Source organism: Etheostoma cragini, chromosome 2, assembly GCF_013103735.1.
Source record: "Etheostoma cragini isolate CJK2018 chromosome 2, CSU_Ecrag_1.0, whole genome shotgun sequence".
Classification (NCBI taxonomy): Eukaryota; Metazoa; Chordata; class Actinopteri; order Perciformes; family Percidae; genus Etheostoma; species Etheostoma cragini.
Genome location: NC_048408.1, coordinates 28,341,833 through 28,359,597, shown reverse-complemented (window position 1 = coordinate 28,359,597; position 17,765 = coordinate 28,341,833). Strand labels below are relative to the sequence as shown.

At 39.4% G+C, this 17,765-nt stretch overlaps 1 protein-coding gene across 1 annotated transcript in view; it reads left to right on the top strand.

Annotated features, from left to right (window-relative positions):
• Positions 1-17,765, top strand: part of LOC117951942 (hemicentin-1-like) — a 119,445-nt gene that overhangs the window by 52,520 nt on the left and 49,160 nt on the right. The window contains exons 9-21 of the mRNA XM_034883948.1: positions 9,134-9,355; positions 9,621-9,884; positions 10,048-10,302; positions 10,927-11,190; positions 11,297-11,551; positions 12,358-12,615; positions 12,706-12,966; positions 13,487-13,568; positions 13,678-13,738; positions 14,508-14,650; positions 15,961-16,068; positions 16,450-16,455; positions 16,975-17,024. Of these exons, the coding sequence (XP_034739839.1) occupies positions 9,134-9,355; positions 9,621-9,884; positions 10,048-10,302; positions 10,927-11,190; positions 11,297-11,551; positions 12,358-12,615; positions 12,706-12,966; positions 13,487-13,568; positions 13,678-13,738; positions 14,508-14,650; positions 15,961-16,068; positions 16,450-16,455; positions 16,975-17,024 (2,229 nt within the window). The remainder of the gene's footprint in view (positions 1-9,133; positions 9,356-9,620; positions 9,885-10,047; positions 10,303-10,926; positions 11,191-11,296; positions 11,552-12,357; positions 12,616-12,705; positions 12,967-13,486; positions 13,569-13,677; positions 13,739-14,507; positions 14,651-15,960; positions 16,069-16,449; positions 16,456-16,974; positions 17,025-17,765) is intronic.

Here is a 17,765-nt window from a genome sequence, read left to right as displayed (position 1 = left end):
AGTGAGGCCTGCAGTTCTTTGGACGTTGTTGTGGGGTCTTTTGTGACCTCTTGGATGAGTCGTCGCTGCGCTCTTGGGATAATTTTGGGCAGCTGGCCACTCCTGGGAAGGTTCACCACTGTTCCATGTCTTCGCCATTTGTGGATAATGGCTCTCACTGTGGTTCGCTGGATTCCCAAAGCTTTGGAAACTGCTTTATAACCCTTTCCAGACTGATAGATCTCAATTACTTTCTTTCTCAATTGTTCCTGAATTTCTTTGGGTCTCGGCATGATGTGTAGCTTTTAAGGATCTCCTGTTGGACCTTACTGTGTCAAGCAGCTCCTATTTAAGTGATGCCTTGATTGTGAACAGGTGTGGCAATAATCAGGCCTGGGTGTGGCTAGAGAAATTGAACTCAGGTGTGGACAACCACAGTTATAGTATGTTTTAACAAGGGGGGCAAGCACTTTTTCACACAGGGCCATGATGGTTACGATTTTTCTTCACCTTTAATAATAAACACCTTCATTTACAAATTGCATTTTGTGTTTACTTGTGTTGTCCTTGACTTTTGTTTAAATTGGTTTGATGTTCCCAACACCTAAGTGTGACAAACATGCAAAGGAACAGGAAATGAGGAAGGGGGCAAACACTTTTTCACACCACTGTATCTCCTTGACACAGAGCAGTGGTTGTGATCACCGGTGCATCAAATACAATTCCTTTAGCTAGTGTAACATCTGTAACAGGGAAACAAAGATCAAAATGTTAATAGCAGAGACTGTCCTCCCCCTGAAAAACGCTCCCATTTGTACTTTGAAGTCTGATTTTTCGAGGTCAAAGTCAGAAACACGCCCCCTGACATCGGATTTCTCAGCTCGGAACTTGGACAAGCTCTGAGTACCCCAAGTTCCAAATCCCATCCCAACAGGTGTGAAAGCTGTAGTAACAAGCAGTTGCAGTTAGCATTTCTGTCTTATTTGTGTCTCACTAAATCAGTTGTACACACAGGCCTGTCCAACCTTGAGAATTAAAGTAGACGTGAGTTGTTTTATTTTTTTATTTTTACAATGTCACATTCAGCCATGTGCTTACCCAGAAGTGAAGTAATGTCTGATTTTAACCCAAACCACAATCATTTTCTATTCTGATCTAAGTAATTGTGGATCCTAAGCATAACTAGTTAGTGTTTGTGTCTAAACTTAACCAAATTGGAACCATTTCCTGGTAATGATCCGCAACTGGCAATCTCTGGTCAAGAAATGAGGATGGAAACGTGAACCATATCGTTGTATGGTTGGAGGATTTGTTTTTACGAAAAAGGTTTTCTGTTTTGCACCTCAGCACCGTTGTAGTTAACATTGTATCTGCCACACTGAGAAAGCCTTTCCTTAGAATCAGGTCTGCACACAAATGTTAATGAGCTTTTACATATTCTCCTCCAGATGGTCCAAAGCGTCCCTCTGTGTCAGTGAGTCCCTCTGCTGAGATAGTGGAGGGCAGTTCAGTGAATCTGACCTGTAGCAGTGATGCTAACCCAGCAGCTAACTACACCTGGTACAAGGAGAATGAAGACTCACCAAAAGCATCAGGACAGATCTTCACCATCACTGATGTTAGACCTGAACACAGTGGGGATTATTCCTGTGAAGCCCAGAACAGAAGAGGACGTCAGAGCTCCACCTTACATCTGATTGTTGTAACAGGTAAGTTATTTGCGTTGAGGTACATACATCTCTTTACATCTGATTTTATTTGGATCCCACTATAGTTACAGGTGGTGTGTAACACACAAAGTACACACTTAACAGGTGGGTGACAAAACCTCAGTCAGTGGTGGAATGTAACTAAACACATTTACTCAAGTACTGTTCTTAAGTACAAACTTGAGGTACTTGTCTTTTCTTTCATGCCCCTTTCTATTTCTACATTTACATAAACATTTTACTCCACTACATTAATCTGACAGCTTTAGTTACTGGTTACTTTATAAATAAAGATGTTTGCTATCAACACACATAGCTTATAAAATAAGATATTTTATCTTCAACTAAAATACCCAATAATATATCGGCCTATAAGTCCAGCTGAAATGATTAGCCGGTTAAACACACAACTGTTTGGAATGTCTCCAGTTTCTAAAATGTGAATGAAGATTTTTCCGCATTGAGTAATTTTACTTTTAACAATTTAAGTATGTTTTCCTGATGAAACGTAAATACTTTTATTTAAGCAACATTTTCAATGAAGGACTTCTACTTCAACTCGAGTCTTTACCCCTGTTTATATACAGTATATGCCCCTTTTCATACAGGGCATAAGGGGTCACTGAATGGTTTGATGAGTGTGTAAATGCTTCAAGATGTAATTACTCCAAGGTTCTGTATATCCCTGATACATTGTGTCAGTATTTCCTTCTGATTATCCAGGTGCATGGAAATCAGCATCTACAGGAACGATCACTGCTGTTCTCCTGGCTATCCTACTCCTCGCCGCCTTCCTGTGGTTCAGGTGAGACATCCTGAGTCACTAAGATCATGTTCACTAACGCATCTGCACCCTAAATGTATTAGTTAATTCAAATCAATTGCTCATTCCCCTATCTAGACGAAAAAACAAGTCCGTTACACAACAGTCTAATGCTGGAGAGAGACCTGACAACAGAGCACAGGTGAGAAAAACATCGTGACCCTAACCCTCTTTTGCTTTTAATTTTAAGGTGATGAGTAACACCTATACACTTAGTTGCTCAGTTAAGAAAATGTTAGATGTAGTAATAGCAAATTCTGTACAGAAACAGAATATGTTATGTTTGTCTATTTTCCCATTTTTAACAGCTAAGTAAATAAAGAAACTGAAATGGGAAAATTGGCAATTTCTTCTCTTTTTTTAACCAAGCAAAACATCTTTTCCATAAACATACTCTTATAGTTGTCATGGTTTTGTGTGTTCTGATTCCTGCTTTATTTTGAAGTCAGTCTTTTTTCCCTAGTCTTGTCTGGTTTTACTTCCTGTCTCGTGTTTTCCCGCCTTTTTTCACCTTTCTCCCCAGCCCTATTGTCCTCACATTTAATTTTGTATTTAGTCTCTGTGTTTCCTTTGTGTCTTGTGGGTTCATTTGGTTCTGTGTGTGTTCACTGGTGTCAGATACAATTCGTTTTTTGAGTTTGTCGAGTGCTGCACTGTGTGTACCTGCTCGTTCCTGGCTTCCTTGCTTCCTTGCTTCCTGGCCTGCGTGCTTTTTGGACTACCTGATTGTTAGTTTTGCTCTGCTATCTTCTTCGTTTTTGTTCTAAATTCAATCCTTAAACTCTGCGTTTGGGTCCAATAGATATGCACTTTCAGGGAAACTAACACATTCAGTCAGTTGGAACAGAGCAACACACCAGAATATGCTGTATTTGATGGCTGCATTCCTAAACTTATAAAATGCAATTCAATGTGGAAGTAATGAAAGAACATTCATATTCAAGTTGTGTGTGTCCCATCAGATAAACGTGGGTCCAGCTGCAACACAGAGACAACCAGCAGAACAGGAAGATGACCTTAACTACTCCAGCATCTGCTTCCCTCAGGGCCAGGGAGACGCTCTCTACACCAACATCAGACCACATCAGCCCCGCAGGCGAACACAGGACCAGGACGAGGTGGATTACACCACTGTCAATTACACCACTGTCAAAACTGAGAATGCCAGTAGTGCCCCTGGGTGAGTAGCTCCTCTCACATCAAAATGTTAAACACAATTTAATCTAAAGAAAATTCACATATACCTGTCAGTATAAATGTTTCACTCCCTTCATAGAACAAGACCTCAAGAAGATGGGGAGGACATATTTGCACTGTACAGCACGGTCAAAAAATGAACTCAACATTGATCTGTGGTTATTTATTATTTTTCTATGCCCTTTGTTTAAGCAGGTAGCCATGGTTAGAAATATTGTGCATTCCTCAGGACAGACATGGTCAAGTGCAGCATAATGTTATAGAAAAATATATGTGGGTTATGTAAAAGTTTATTTGCTCATTGTTGTTTTAAGGGTTGGTTGACCCAAATTACAAAAACAGATATTTTCTCACTTCTCCCTAGTGCCTAACCACATACATTTGTTTTACTTGTCCACCTGCATATTCAAATACCACTTGGGGTTTTCCTTTTGTAATTTGGGTAAACCGAGCCTTTAACTGACACATACATGGATCAGCATAGACTTCTATTTATTTGACTTCTCTTTATTCATCCTTTTGAGGTAACTCCCGCAAGAAAATTGAAATTTCCATCATCCTTTTTAGAAAGAATACAGTGTAGAAGACAGTGTAAAGATAACAATAATAATAATAATAATAATAATAATAATAACAACAATAAGAACCTTTGGCTATAAAAAGACATAAAAAGACATTAACCATAAATTATCAGTCAAAAGTGTCAGTGTTGAGTCAAGTGTTAAAGTGACCAGGTATTAATGTAAGTCCAGGTGTGTATGTGTGTGTATGTATGTATGTATGTATGTATGTATAGATATATGTGTGGTCCTCTCTGCCCTATTTCCTCCTCCCCCGAGTGAGTTGTATAGTCTGAGGGCATGAGGGACGAAGGAGGCACGCCACAGTGCATACTGTATATATACTCTAAGAAGAAAACAACAATTAAAGTACAGTCAACATTTGTGTTTCAAATGCTTCTGTTTATTTTTTACCTTATTTAAGAATCAAGTTATTTATTGTCATATGAACAAAAATAACAGAGACGCAGTCGTTGGTAATGAAAATCTCACGAGTCCTCAATGACTTTGAGTCCGACTGATGGCAGTGCCCCCCTTACGACTGAGCATGTCAGGTCGGCCAAAATGAAGGCCGACGGCTCCTCGGGACTACTCTGGACAAACGCTGGCACGGAAGACACCAAACAGACTCAAGTCATCGACCTCGCCAGACTATCCGACGGCTGATTTATCAGGTTGGTGTGTCCTCTTCTGAGTGGCGTATAGACACCTCTTTCTCTGGGACTCCTTTTTGCTGATTCTACACTCTATACACCTGCTGATTCTGCTCTTTCTGTGCGTAATCTGTACCACTTCAGGCTATTGGCATTTTTCCAGGTGCTGAAAAGTGTGTCGACTACACCAGAGGGAGGGAGGCCGTGAGTTCAGTACTAAAGAGGCGGAAGAAGTTATGATTTCCTTTTAAGATAGCAAGGACCAGCAGCTATTCTTCAATGGGAGGTCTGAGCTGTACAACCTGTCAAGTCTGCAAGAACTTGCAATCACATCAATCAAAAATTCTGCTTACAACAGGGAGAGATGTTGTGTTGAAGTAGAACGCTCCTCTGGGGTCAGTACGGTAAGCAGAAGACAGAAGTCAGGCTGCTAAGAGGAAGGAAATCAAGTTTAGTTTAACATTATCAATATGCATGAAGTTGTTGACTGTCTGATTGGACAGAAGTGTGTGTTATTCTGGTGAAACTGTGTATTTTTGGATGCCCACATCTTAAAGCATATGTTACAGCGTTACCTCAGATATATGTGAATCATTTTGCATAATGATAAAGTGATATGACTCACACACTGATAGAGAGACAGAGATTGGTGATCCTCACTTCCTTTAAAAGCACTACAGGACTTCTCAGAGATAAAACTGGACTGGTTAAGACAAGGTGTCCTTCCTCATTTCCTCTCCATTCTAAAGCCAGACAAAGGAAAGACAACCACTTTAGCTCCGCCCAGGTTTACCATGAGTCTGGTAGACTTTTTCTGGTCACCTGCACCTGGAGAACTGGATTTGAGAGGATGATAAACCCCAAACAGTTTCAGTTCCAGATTGTCAAATACATTGTGACAATTCCATATGAAATTATTCCACATCAACAACTAACTGCCTCTTCTTGCAATCACATTTGTTTTGTTGTTGATCCGATCTGCTTCTGTGAATGTCCCATGTTGGTTGCTGATACAGTATACTCTGTGTTCATCTGTACCTGTTACAATCAGAGTCCTTCCAGGTTGACCACTGTTCCATTCCAAGCTCTGCGTTTTGAATTTGAAGAAGTGATACTGGGCTGACAGTGGAGCATCCTCTTTCTGTTTCAAGTGCTTGAACACAACCTGCATACGGGCAGTCTTCACTAAAGTCCTCAAGCTGAGAAGGATTTGGACACTGTGGGCTTTGTGTAAGTTTGAAACAGATTTGTGTTGGAAATGTGGATAACAAACAGCTTTGGAGATGCAGATGCTTCTGACAGTTCATGTCATTCTGCTATAGTGTGACATTGGATTTTCTTCTGTGGTTCTGAATGTATAGCTCAGCAGCACTGTAGACAGAGACAAAGTTAATAACCAGTCCAGTTTTATCCTTGAGAAATCCTGTGGTGCTTAGAAAGGGCGAGAGGATCACCAATCTCCATCCGGGTGTGAGTCCTATCACTGTATCTGTAATGTAATTATATGCACTTCATGCATATTGATAATGTTAAACTTAACTTGACTTCCTTCCTCTTAGCAGACTGACTTCTGTCTTCTGCTTACCGTACTGACCCCAGAGGAGCGTTCTCTTTCAAGACGACATCTCACTCTGTTGTAAGCAGATTTTTTATTGATGGGATTGCAAGTTCTTGCAGACATTATTTACCTGATTGTTATTTTCTCTAAAGTCCTGCAGATAAGAAGAGGAGCCATGAGTTTAACTGCTGCAGCGGGGGGATTCTTTTTCTTCCTTCTCTCTGTGTCAGGTACTGTATATCTACATTTAGAACATGTAGTATGCTTCTTTAGAGTTTAACAAAGAAATAAATAGAAACAGATTCATTCCTAAACCATCACCTTTTCTAGATTTAATGTGTGGTGTGATGCAAATCATTAAAACAAATTCATTTCTGTATCTCGTTGTAGGTAATGTTCTGTTTGAGATGTTAGCGTGCATCATTGCATTTAGCACTCAGTGGTTTTATTGTGGTGGTAACTATTGTCATCAGATTGCTTACAGTGCTGCTCATGCGTTTATGAACATAAAGATTGGCATGGGGAACTTTCCATAAGATCATCTCTCTATGCAAATCAGACCAATTATTAGGCTAACTGAAACAACACCATGTCAATCTCTATGTATGGTGAAGGGTATGTGATGATGGGGGGGGGGGCTTTTTTAATTCCAAAGGCCAAGGGAACGTTATCGGGATGCATAGTATCCTGATCCATGAAATAACTGGTCTTTAAAAATAAAAATGTGCCTGCCTCTATGGGAATTTTACATAGTGGTGTGTATGTTTATGCCCCCATGTATTTTAAGGAAGAAAATGTATTTATTTACAATACATTATTCTTTCACAAAGAATATTAGTGTCCTTAAAGTTTGGCTTTTTCCTAATTTTTTAATTAAGGCATTACGATCAATTTCCAAAAAATGTTTTTTTTTTCTTTCTCTTTTCAGTCACTTCAGCATGAACAGTAGAACTGGAGCTGTTAGTGCTTCATCTGAACGATTTGGTCATTTAAGAGTTAATGTAAAAATGTTGATGTCCATTTTTGAGAGAACTTGATAATAAGAGCTCAAAAATAGGAACCAAACTTCCCCGGTCATTTAGTAACGTTTAGCAACGCATTGGTCTGATGTTTCGCTTCTCTGTATGGTTAACAGTAATCAGCCTTCAGTGATTTCTAAATATAATGTAGAGAAGCAGCCGAGTGCCGATGTGTGCTCATGAGTCTGTGACCAACGTTCATCTCACAGCCACTCTGACCAAAGATTAAACTCATATTAATAAAGATGATGCATAACAATGCATCTTGATGCAACGATGTTTCATGTCCATTTCCATGCTTGATTTAAAAAGAATATACATATAGATCTGATTTGTTAGATTTTGACATACAGTTATTGTAACACACAAGTTTTAATGAAATATTTATCTTCTGAGGTTTTTATTGTGTAGTCATTCCAGTCTTAAGCCTTCAACATGCTTTTAAAGTCGTCTTCTCTCCCAGTGGTCTTCCATGTCAGAGGCTCAGTGATCGGCTTCTTAGAACATGAAACATGAGGTGGCCAGATGTAATGTGATAAAGTAGATTAACAGCCTTTTTTTGCCTAATTATTTTACGTATGTCTTATTAGATCATGTGTATGTATACAAAACCTATTTATTTTTGTCCTTTTGGACATTTTTGTGTGTTTTGTTCTGCACTCTTGCCTAAATTCTCAAGTTGTTGTCCATTATCCCGTCCTCTTTCAGTCACTGTTTTCTGATTTATACATGATTGGAAAACAGTAACTTTTAAATAAAAATCAACACATTTATACAAAAAAATTAAAAAAAATTAAATAATCGATTTATAACTTATCAAAATAGAGCATTGAATTGTTCCAGAGAGAATCGAGAAGGATCTAAGAATTGATTATTTTTCCCAACCCTAGAGTTCCTTAAAGCTGCGTTACCTTTCATTACTAAGCAACACTTTACCCCCTTTGAGATTCTCCATGTTTGTGTTCACTGTGTCTTAAAACAGAAATGACATACAGTAAGTTATACTTTTTTATGCACTTTTAAACTCCTGGTATTAATAACATAAGATACCATACGAGAGAAACATTTCCATTTTAGTGCCAAGTAATTTTGTTCGGAATATTTGTCATCTAGGAAGTTTTCATATAGAAGAACCTCCTGAGTCTGATTGGGCTTCCTGATGTGCTCTGTGTTGCAGTGATACAGGGTCAGGGTAGATGGGGGGTGACTTACCCCTCCACTCAGATCTGTGCCTTCAAGGGATCAACTGTGGAAATGCGGTGCACCTACACATACCCATCCACAATGAATCATCAGACTACTGAGGTGGAAACAAGATTATGGTTTACTAAAGGGAGTAATAATGCACCGGTGGATCTGACAAAAGATCCAGACTACACAGGTCGTGTAAAGTATTTCTTTCATAACGACGGCTGCACTCTGAGAATCTCAGACCTGAGAGAGAGTGATTCTGTGGAGTACAAGTTCAGGTTCATAACAAACCATGGTAATTTCACTGGAAGTCCTGGAGTCACTTTGTCTGTTACAGGTAATGTTTTCAGTGGAATATATTGTTTTTCTTGTGAATCTTTAGTCTCACTGTTTGGATGCATGTGCTGAAATGATTTAGTTTGAAATGACATTTCTTTTCTATAGTTCCAGACTTCCAGGTGCAGGTGACAAGATCATCGAGCCAGGCAGAGCTGAGGTGTCACAGCAGCTGTAATGTTAATAATCCTTCATATGTCTGGTTCAATAATGGACAGAAAATGTATGGAGAAAGATCTCTCAGAGTCTATGTTGAAGATAACAACAGCTATTACAACAGCTATTCCTGTGCTGTTACAGGATATGAAGATCACAGATCTCCTCCAGTGTGTGAGTTACTCCAGTGTCACTAATAAAAGAGCAAACTTAGAAAACTATAGACTTTAATGTGAGAAACTCCAGACTTTATGTGTAATAGTTTAGCTTATATTCAGTCACTCATTCAACTTTTATATTAACAAGAACATGATATCAACGTGTACATTTTCTCCTCATCAGATGACCCACTGTATTATTCATGATAAAAATGATTTTCTGTATAGTGACTTTTTATTGTTCTTAATGAAATGTGAAATCTGTACATTTTGTCCCACAGATGGTCCAAAGCGTCCCTCTGTGTCAGTGAGTCCCTCTGCTGAGATAGTGGAGGGCAGGTCAGTGACTCTGACCTGTAGCAGTGATGCTAACCCAGCAGCTATCTACACCTGGTACAAGGAGAATGTAAAGGTCAAACCTCCCAGTGAAGATCCACAGCTCGTCTTCAGCTCCATCCTGTCCTCTGACTCTGGACAGTATTACTGTACAGCTGAGAACGAGCTGGGGACGAAGACATCTCAATACAGGTCTATTGATGTGAAATGTGAGTAAACGGCTGATTTGATAAAAACAAATTGATTGACATACGCACACACACACACGTACACACACACACACACACACACACACACACACACACACGCACACACACACAAGTACAGACTTTTACACCACAATTTATGATTAAAGGTCATTATCTTTTCCAGATGGTCCAAAGGTTGTCTCCCTGTCTCTGACTCCCACTGGGGACATCAGGGAGAACAGTAGAGTGACTCTGACCTGTAGCAGTGATGCTAACCCAGCAGCTACTTATACCTGGTACAAGAATGGTAACCCTCGTAATAAAAATACACAGCTTGTCTTCAGCTCCATCAAGTCCTCTGACTCTGGACAGTATTACTGTGTTGCTGAAAACAAGTTGGGGAGGAGGACATCTAAATCCATCTCTATTGATGTGAAATGTGAGTAAATAAAAAAAAACAACAACATATAGCTAGTGACTGTCTGAATTTGTAGGCGTACTTTTCTGATCATTCCTGTTTTTTTCGGCTCAGTCTCGTTCACATTGACAGCTGTAGGTTAGTGAACAGCACTGGGTGAGGAAAAGGTCCGTTTTTAGTCGCTGTTGGCATCAGTTTGACTTCTCAGAACAAAACTACTCTATGATTTGTCATAATTTTAATGTTTTCACACATCTCACCACACCCTTTCACCAGGGCATTTAATTAGTGTGTATAATTGTACAGTATTAGGAGAGTTTTTATTACCTGTATAACTGGAGATGTTAGTGATTCATCTGAAGGATTCAGTCATGTAACAGTTAATCTGTTTGTCTAGTAAGAGTTAACAATTAGGACCCAAACTTTGCCTCATCATTCTGTTAGTTAACAGACGGTGTGAGGTTTTACTTCTCTGTATGGTTAACAGTAATCTGCCTTTTGTGATCAAAATATAACCCACAGTAGCAACCAAATTTCAGTATGTACTCACTTGTCTGCTCTACATTGTTCATGATACAAATGATTTTCCATAAAGCAACATAGTGTACATTTATTTAATGTGTCTTTACACATTTTGTCCCACAGATGGTCCAAAGCGTCCCTCTGTGTCAGTGAGTCCCTCTGCTGAGATAGTGGAGGGCAGTTCAGTGACTCTGACCTGTAGCAGTCATGCTAACCCAGCAGCTAAATACACCTGGTACAAGGAGAATGTAAAGGTCAAGCCTCCCAGTGAAGGACCACAGCTCGTCTTCAGCTCCATCCTGTCCTCTGACTCTGGACAGTATTACTGTAGAGCTGAGAACGAGCTGGGGACGAAGACATCTCAATACAAATCTATTGATGTGAAATGTGAGACAACTGGCTAATTAAATAACAGAAAATTGATTGACACACACACACACACACACACACTTTTACACCACAATTTATGATTAAAGGTCATTATCTTTTCCAGATGGTCCAAAGGTTGTCTCCCTGTCTCTGACTCCCACTGGGGACATCAGGGAGAACAGTAGAGTGACTCTGACCTGTAGCAGTGATGCTAACCCAGCAGCTACTTATACCTGGTACAAGAATGGTATCCCTCGTAATAAAAATACACAGCTTGTCTTCAGCTCCATCCAGTCCTCTGACTCTGGACAGTATTACTGTGTTGCTGAAAACAAGCTGGGGAGGAGGACATCTAAATCCATCTCTATTGATGTGAAATGTGAGTAAAACACCTAATTAAAAAGCCACAATCAGCTGATGACTGCCCTTTAAGGCTTCCTTTGTTGATTACATCAGCTGTTTCTGTAGTTCTCGTCTTGGTTGGCAGCAGGATAAACCCTGTGGTCTACGGCTGTTGCAATGTTCATAGTCCAGTCACAAACCCATGTTTTGTTATTATGTTCATAGTTATATATATGTGTTATTTTTTCTGTATTCATTGTCTGTTTTTAACGTTAAACAAATTCTTTGTAAGTAGTACATACTGGGCAATGAATTACTTTCTGATTTTGATATTTTAAAGTCAATTTATTATAATACTCTTTCAAAGCCTCCCTCTGGTGAGATTGTGGAGGGAGTTTTTTAATCTGACCTGAAGCTGGCATATCCAAAATCGTCATTGCAAAATGAATCTGTAAAGAGTTAACATTTCAGCTGGAGCCTGCAATCTGGTCAGAAAATAGGATCATAAAGGACATGATAACTCATTCACAGTGTGTTTACTCTGTGTCACTAAAAGTGTCCAACATTCACTCTAGGTACACTTACATCATATCACACATTACACATTAAAATGAACGTTATCTGAAATATAAGAATGAGATTGTAGTAAAACAACCACTTAAAGAGGCTGAGGTCAAAGCCACTAGACCATTACCTTTCATTACCTTTCTTTCATATTTAAGAGCCAATAGGTGGAGATGGACATCACAGCTGTGAAATTAGAGTTCATGTTTCAACATTTTCTAAAAAATATCAGTTATCTAACTTTTAATGTTCATATTTTATTGAAACGGTTGTTTCTAGATGGTCCAAAGCGTCCCTCTGTGTCAGTGAGTCGCTCTGCTGAGATAGTGGAGGGCAGTTCAGTGACTCTGACCTGTAGCAGTGATGCTAACCCAGCAGCTAACTACACCTGGTACAAGGAGAACCAAACACTGCTTCATGGACCAGAAGGAAGTTATAATTTCACCTCCATCAGAGCTGAGGACAGTGGGAACTACTACTGCAAGTCTGAGAATCAGTTTGGACAGTCGAACTCTTCTGTATTTGTAGATGTTCAGTGTAAGTCACACCAGTGGGTTCTATTTATATGATACAAAGTCCTTCAAACTCATGCATGCCAAAATTGATGGCCTACATCTTCTCCTCCAGATGGTCCAAAGCGCCCCTCTGTGTCAGTGAGTCCCTCTGCTGAGATAGTGGAGGGCAGTTCAGTGAATCTGACCTGTAGCAGTGATGCTAACCCAGCAGCTAACTACACCTGGTACAAGGAGAATGAAGACTCACCAAAAGCATCAGGACAGATCTTCACCATCACTGATGTTAGACCTGAACACAGTGGGGATTATTCCTGTGAAGCCCAGAACAGAAGAGGACGTCAGAGCTCCACCTTACATCTGACTGTTGTAGCAGGTAAGTTACACATTATTACATGTCATTTAGCTGATGCTTTTATCCAAAGGGACTTTAATGGGACTTTAATTTCTATATATGTCAGAGGTTGCACGCCTCTGAAGCAACTGGGGGTTAAGTGTCTTGCTCAGGGACACATTGGTGGGAATTGAAGCCAGATCTCAGAAGCTTGGAGGATATGTTTTAATGCCTTCCAAAACCATTACATAAAGTTTCAAATTCTCTCATGGTTACAATTTGGTTTAGCCTTATCAATTATAACATCTTATTTTCCTACTTTTCCTCTTTTGAAAAGTTATAAAAAGACTTAGGTCATGGTAAAAAGACTTTGATGGCTTTCTTACCTTTCAATTCTTGATCAGCACTTCCTTGGTCAATGACCCTTTATATTATATTCCTCCTATTTATAAATAATCTATTTAAGAGAAGTTGTAGCTTGTCCATGTGCCTGTTGCGTGTAATGCTGCTCCCTATTAGCTGTCTCTCTATTCATTTATTATGATATATTATGGTTTTCTAGGATCCTGGAAATTAACAGTTGCTGCCACAGTCCCTGCTATTTTTCTCACCATCATATTCATCTCTCTGTTCTTATGGATCATGTGAGCAGATCTGTTTCATCATTTTTCATAAAGTTATTCAACATATTTTCATTTCAGCAGTGGGTGTAGCACATTAGTTTAACTTTTTAAAATGAATTCTCTTGACCAGAAAGAAGAGATCCTCCAAGCAACCGTCTGAGCCTGGAGAGAGACCAGACAACAGGGATCAGGTGAGGAAGTAGAGTTCATAACACTCCAAGGCAAAAGAAAACACATTCAGGCTCTAAGGTTAAGCAGAGACTGCTTGCCATGTCAATTTTAATCATCTATCCATAACAACAGAAAAAAAATAACCTTAGGAAGAGCCACTGAGTAAGGATCACTCTGGACAAACATACAATATGTGCAGTAGCTACAGTAGCTACAATGTATTGTACTCCCTGGTTTCTTACTCAACCTAAAAATAAATAGAAGCAAAACATTTTGTTCCAAAATTGTTGTTGTTGTTACCAAAATTTATTGTTTTTCTTCTTTTACATCGTTAACAAACCTGTGACATGATGCATCAAAAACTTTGCTTCCTTTTGCCGGAGAGTTTAATTCCTATGCCTTGATCTTCATCATGTTTGAAGCAGTTAAATTAAGAATATGTGATCTCCAAATAGAAATAATGATGTAAAATAATGGCTGTTTTCATCTGTGAACACCTGAGATTGAGAAAAGCAAAGTATTTAATTTTTCCTTTGCATATAAGCCCAAACATGAGTACAAAGTCAATATTTATCTTTTTAGAAAATTGCATTAATGTTGTGTTACTAAAGGAATTTAAATTTGAAATTCCTCCCTCTTGAGAGATGAAAGTAGTCATCCAAATCTTTGGCTTTGAGTAAACCATTACCCACTGTATCTACAGTATACGTTCCATCAGCCTTGATTTCTTATGGGGGCAATCTACCCCTGTAAAATAAAAAATGAATCTTGTTTGTCCAATGTCCACAGATGCAACTAGCAGAGCAGCACAATGAACTTCCCTATGCCAGTATCCACTTTCCCAAAAAACCAGCTCGCCCCAGAAGACACAAAGAAGTAGAGAAGGTCGTGTACGCTGCTGTAAAGTTTAAGAGTGCCAGCCCAGCCCCGAGGTGAGCAACTTCTCACTCAAGAACATTAGGCTTAAATTACAGTTAAAGGACACTATTGATTTATTCGGTTACACTTTACTTGAAGGTATCTAAAGAAGAGTGACATGACACTGTCATGAACTTGTCATAAACATTTTAAAGAAGTCATAAATGTTTATGACATAACGCTTCTTTTAGTATCATTCGGTGCTGTCATGAAAAGTTATGGTTAGGGTTAGGATTAGAGTTAGGGTTAGGATTAGAGTTAGGGTTAGAGTTAGGGTTAGGGTTAGAGTTAGGGTTAGGGTTAGAGTTAGGGTTAAGATTACAGTTAGGATCAGAGTTAGGTGTGTTAGGATCCCATTAGCCTCCCCACGCGTCCGACGACTACCCGTTGAAGGGAGACTAAAGGTCATGTTGCATGTCACTCAATTTCCAATCCACTAAAGCATTAACCCTCAGAGCATCCCTTAAAGGGAAACCCTTCAGAGAGGAAACATCCCATACCCCTGCTACCATGAGGAGATGAAAGAGACCTTTCGACTCAAACCTCAATTTAAAGGAAATAGGGGGAAGGGGGGCGAAAAATTGAAGAAAGAATCCCTCTGTTTAGAGGAGATAGGAAAAGGGAGAGAGAGAGAGAGAGAGAGATCCATCCCTCTGTCTAGAGAAGGTGGATGAGCGGGAGAGATTTCAAGAGACTGGTTCTAAGGTTCAGATGCACCTGTAGGTAAGTCTGGTCATCTTTCATCCATCCATTTTCATCCGCCTCTTCCGTCCCAGGGTCGCAGTAAGTATATTATTATTGTCTACATTAATCTAGCTGGTTAGGGTTAGGCATGCTAAACTATGCGTTGGGTTAGGGCCAGGGTTAGGGTTAGGCATGTAAAACTATGGGTTGGGTTAGGACTAGGGTTAGGGTTAGGCATGTAAAACTATGGGTTGGGTTAGGGTTAGGCATGTAAAACTATGGGTTGGGTTAGGACTAGGGTTAGGGTTAGGCATGTAAAACTATGCGTTGGGGTTAGGACTAGGGTTAGGGTTAGGCACGCTAAACTATGCGTTGGGTTAGGGTTAGGCATGTAAAACTATGGGTTGGGTTAGGACTAGGGTTAGGGTTAGGCATCTTAAACTATGGGTCAGGGTCAGGGTTAGGGTTTAGGGATCATGTGTTATGACATTGTCATGTGTTCACAACAGTGTCATGTCACTCTTATGGAGATACCTTCAAGTAAAATGTTACCATTTATTCTAATGCTGTTGTCACTTTTGCACTACACTGTTTTAGGCTTTTTCATGGTCACAGTTGGGCTGTTTGTATCTTTTTACAGCAACGACACATCTTCAGAGCCCCCTGATGTTATTTATGAAGCGGTCCGGGAATCTGCGGAGGATCCAGATGCGTTGTACAGCACAGTCGACAAAAAGAGGAATCTCTAGTCTATTTCCATCTATAGTATTTTTTTTATCTTAATGAAACCACATCGAATTCCCCAGGAGAGGCATGTCCAGGAATACAGCTGACCATTCATAAAACACAACTTTTAATTTAAAAATTGAAGCCATGGATATGGCAGTGTTAAGCTTTCTATTTGACTTGGCATGGGTCAACGGTAAATTACCGTATATATGTAAAGTGTTCATGAATTATTGTGTTAGATTGTGAAAGTGACAGGAGAGAGCTTGTTTGATCTCCTCCTCTTCCTCCCACCTGCCTCCATGCAGGTGCTCCAACATGGTCCCTCACTGGCTTCCCACTTTCTGGAAAACACCAAACAGGCCTTTTGGAGCACCTATTGGGATTGAAACCTGTGTCTCAGCGATGGGTGAGGAGTTTGACCCATGGCAAGTTTTTCTGTAAAGAACACTTGGAATCACCTATTCTCCATTTTGTTGGTTAACATGAAGCTTTATGCTGTGTTTTAGTGTATGTGCCAGTTCTAATTTATTGTCCCAGAACCTTGTTGCAACAAGCAGCAGTTTATAAAATTTAAAGGTTTGTGCAAAAACACTGTTATTGTACAATAATGAGAACATCCTTGACAGAAAAAGACATTCTGAAAGTGGCAAGCTAGACAGGCTGCCACCTCTGCCTACACAAAGCAGTGTAGGTTTAAGTCGATGGACTGTGACCTGCATGGACTGGGAAATCCTAGAAACTGCAGCCTGTCGTGATGATCAATTTTTATTAAAGAACCTTAACAACAGCGGCGGAAAGCAGTGAACTTATTTGGGATGGAAAGCACAATAGAAATGAAAAACAATTGCGGCCAGTGTTGGGAAATAGTGCTGTTGCCTTGCTGCATTTGTTGGCTCTTAAACCTCCAGTGCACCCCCATCTTTAGGCTCGATAAGGTAAAATCCCTGAGGCTGATCCAGGGACAAGTGAGCCATGGTAACGTGTCTTTTCACATATTGGCAGCATGGCACTGCCTGGTCTGAGTCATTTTGTGTATGTTTGAGGAGTGGACACAGCCAGTGAGAAATATTTATATGACATTAACAAGGTTAAGATAAAGGCCAGCAAGACGTATTTCTGCATCTATCCGTTAACTAAAAGTCTCTTAATATCTTTAGAATTTGTAAATGAAATGGCAAAGTAGAATTTCTTACTAAAAAAAAACGGACACCTTTGAACAAAATCCATTTGCTAATCTAGTTGTAGTTTCCTTCTGCTACCACTAGATGATATGAATGATTTTAGCTACAATGACTCTTTGCTAGTCCTGTCAAATATGTTTTGTGTCCATTTTTATTGTCTTTACTGTTATATTGTCACTCAAATATCTCACATTTTCTTAATGTTTTTTCTACTTTTGTAACATTGCTAAATTATCTATATTGCTGCTTTCTTTATTTCCGATTATAATGCCCACCTTTTTTTTATTTTATTATCTATTTGTTATTTTTTGTAACATCATTTATGCATCTATTCTCTGCATCTGTATCTATATTTCATTTGACTCAAAACAACAAGAACAGCAAAGCAAGTAATCAGTCAAGGTTTCTTATTCTCTCAGAGTCCGAAGACAGAATGTTACTCTTCAAACTTAAATCTGTATTTGTTGTTTGCAGTGTTTTGGGTCAGGGTTAGCTCATTTGTCCCTGTTACTATTGGTCTCATTAATAGCTAGAT